We start from the raw sequence: 1,430 nt of genomic DNA on the forward strand, positions 1-1,430 counted from the left end.
GGTGGGAGCGCCGCCGCGCTCCCAAGTGGCGCACTGTAGCAGTGCGCCACCGGGCTGGCCCTTTTGTAATTTTCTTGCCTGGACAATAAAAATGGAGAGAAGCGCTGCCCCGTGGCTCACTCGGGAGAGTGCGGCGCTGAGGCCACGGGTTCGGATCCTATATATGCATGGCTGGTGCGCTCACTGGCTGAGCATGGCGCAGACAACACTGTGCCAAGGGTTGTGATCCCCTTACCGGCCAGAAAACAACAACAACAACAACAAAAAAAATCCAAATGGAGAGAAAACCTAGTTTGGGGTTATTTCCCAGGAATTCCTTCTCTCTTGAAGAAGTTGTCTCCTGGAATTAACCCTTTCTGGAACTCTCACTGCTCTGGAAAAATGGGCTCTGAGTAATCCTTTGCATCTCTGTCACCCTGGGGGAGAGGTGACAAAACAGGACAGAGCCAGGGTAGGAGCCTAGGGCACAACAATAAACGTCTCTTCCAAGTCTAGCATAGAGCCAGTAATATTATTAATAACTGTATTATGTGTGCATGTTATCTCACAGCCTACAGATTGCTTTTGCATCCATTAGCATGTTAATCCACGGTCAAATGTGCCCAGTGGCAGTACACTTCAACCTTATCCACGTGTACATCTATATGGGCAGTAAAATTCTTTGCTGAAATCAAGATACACCACATCTAATAGTGCTTTCTTGAAAAAAAAATCTTTATTGAGTAGCGATATCACAATCTATGTCTTTTCTCATTGTTTATGGGATCACGGTGAAGACAAAATCGTATAGAACCCCACAGTTAAGATTATACAAAAAATCTTTTTAGGTCAGCAGTCATGGATAAGACAGTAAATCAATTTATCTGCTTTCAGCGCATTTGAGAAGTCAAAGAGGGGATAAATGACAATTTTGTCCAAAAAGAATTATTAACTTATCCTGATGGCCAAAACATCTCTGAAATCGCCGAGCAAACTTTATCCTCGTTTTCAGAGAGCGCCTGTGTGAGCACGCAGGTCTGTCCTCCCCAGAGCCGGTCGTGGAATGACGGGTTTTACTGTCTCCCACCGTCCCACCCGCCACTCCTCGCCCTTCTGCACCTTGGGAAGGGGCTGGGAACGAAGAAACGAGCGTTAAATGGGTTCCCAGCGTTCTCGTCCCCTCTTCCATCCAGCCCTCCTAACTACCGTGTATGGTGGGTTTGGCACCCTCATTTCTAGGCAGGAAGACTGGTTCTCCAGGGTGACACTAAGTTACGGAGCTGGTCAAAAGCCGGCCTGTGCGGAGTAAAACCCCACGTGCTTCGTGCTGCTGCCGCGGGAGAAGGTGGGCCGTGTGACCTGCTCAGGTCCAGGAGGGTGAAGGAGACCATGGCGAGGGTACCCCTTCCGGGAGGGCTGCGCTGCGGGGCGGGCAGCGCTTCCCTACCGCA

The 1,430-nt window shown here is 49.7% G+C and overlaps 1 protein-coding gene across 1 annotated transcript in view; it reads left to right on the forward strand.

The window, feature by feature from the left end:
• The first annotated feature begins 1,368 nt into the window (after positions 1-1,368).
• Positions 1,369-1,430, forward strand: part of TMED3 (transmembrane emp24 protein transport domain containing 3) — an 11,187-nt gene continuing 11,125 nt past the window's right edge. Inside the window, exon 1 of the mRNA XM_008573566.1 lies at positions 1,369-1,377. Within this exon, the coding sequence (XP_008571788.1) occupies positions 1,369-1,377 (9 nt within the window). The remainder of the gene's footprint in view (positions 1,378-1,430) is intronic.

Source organism: Galeopterus variegatus, unplaced genomic scaffold, assembly GCF_000696425.1.
Source record: "Galeopterus variegatus unplaced genomic scaffold, G_variegatus-3.0.2 Scaffold934, whole genome shotgun sequence".
Classification (NCBI taxonomy): domain Eukaryota; kingdom Metazoa; phylum Chordata; class Mammalia; order Dermoptera; family Cynocephalidae; genus Galeopterus; species Galeopterus variegatus.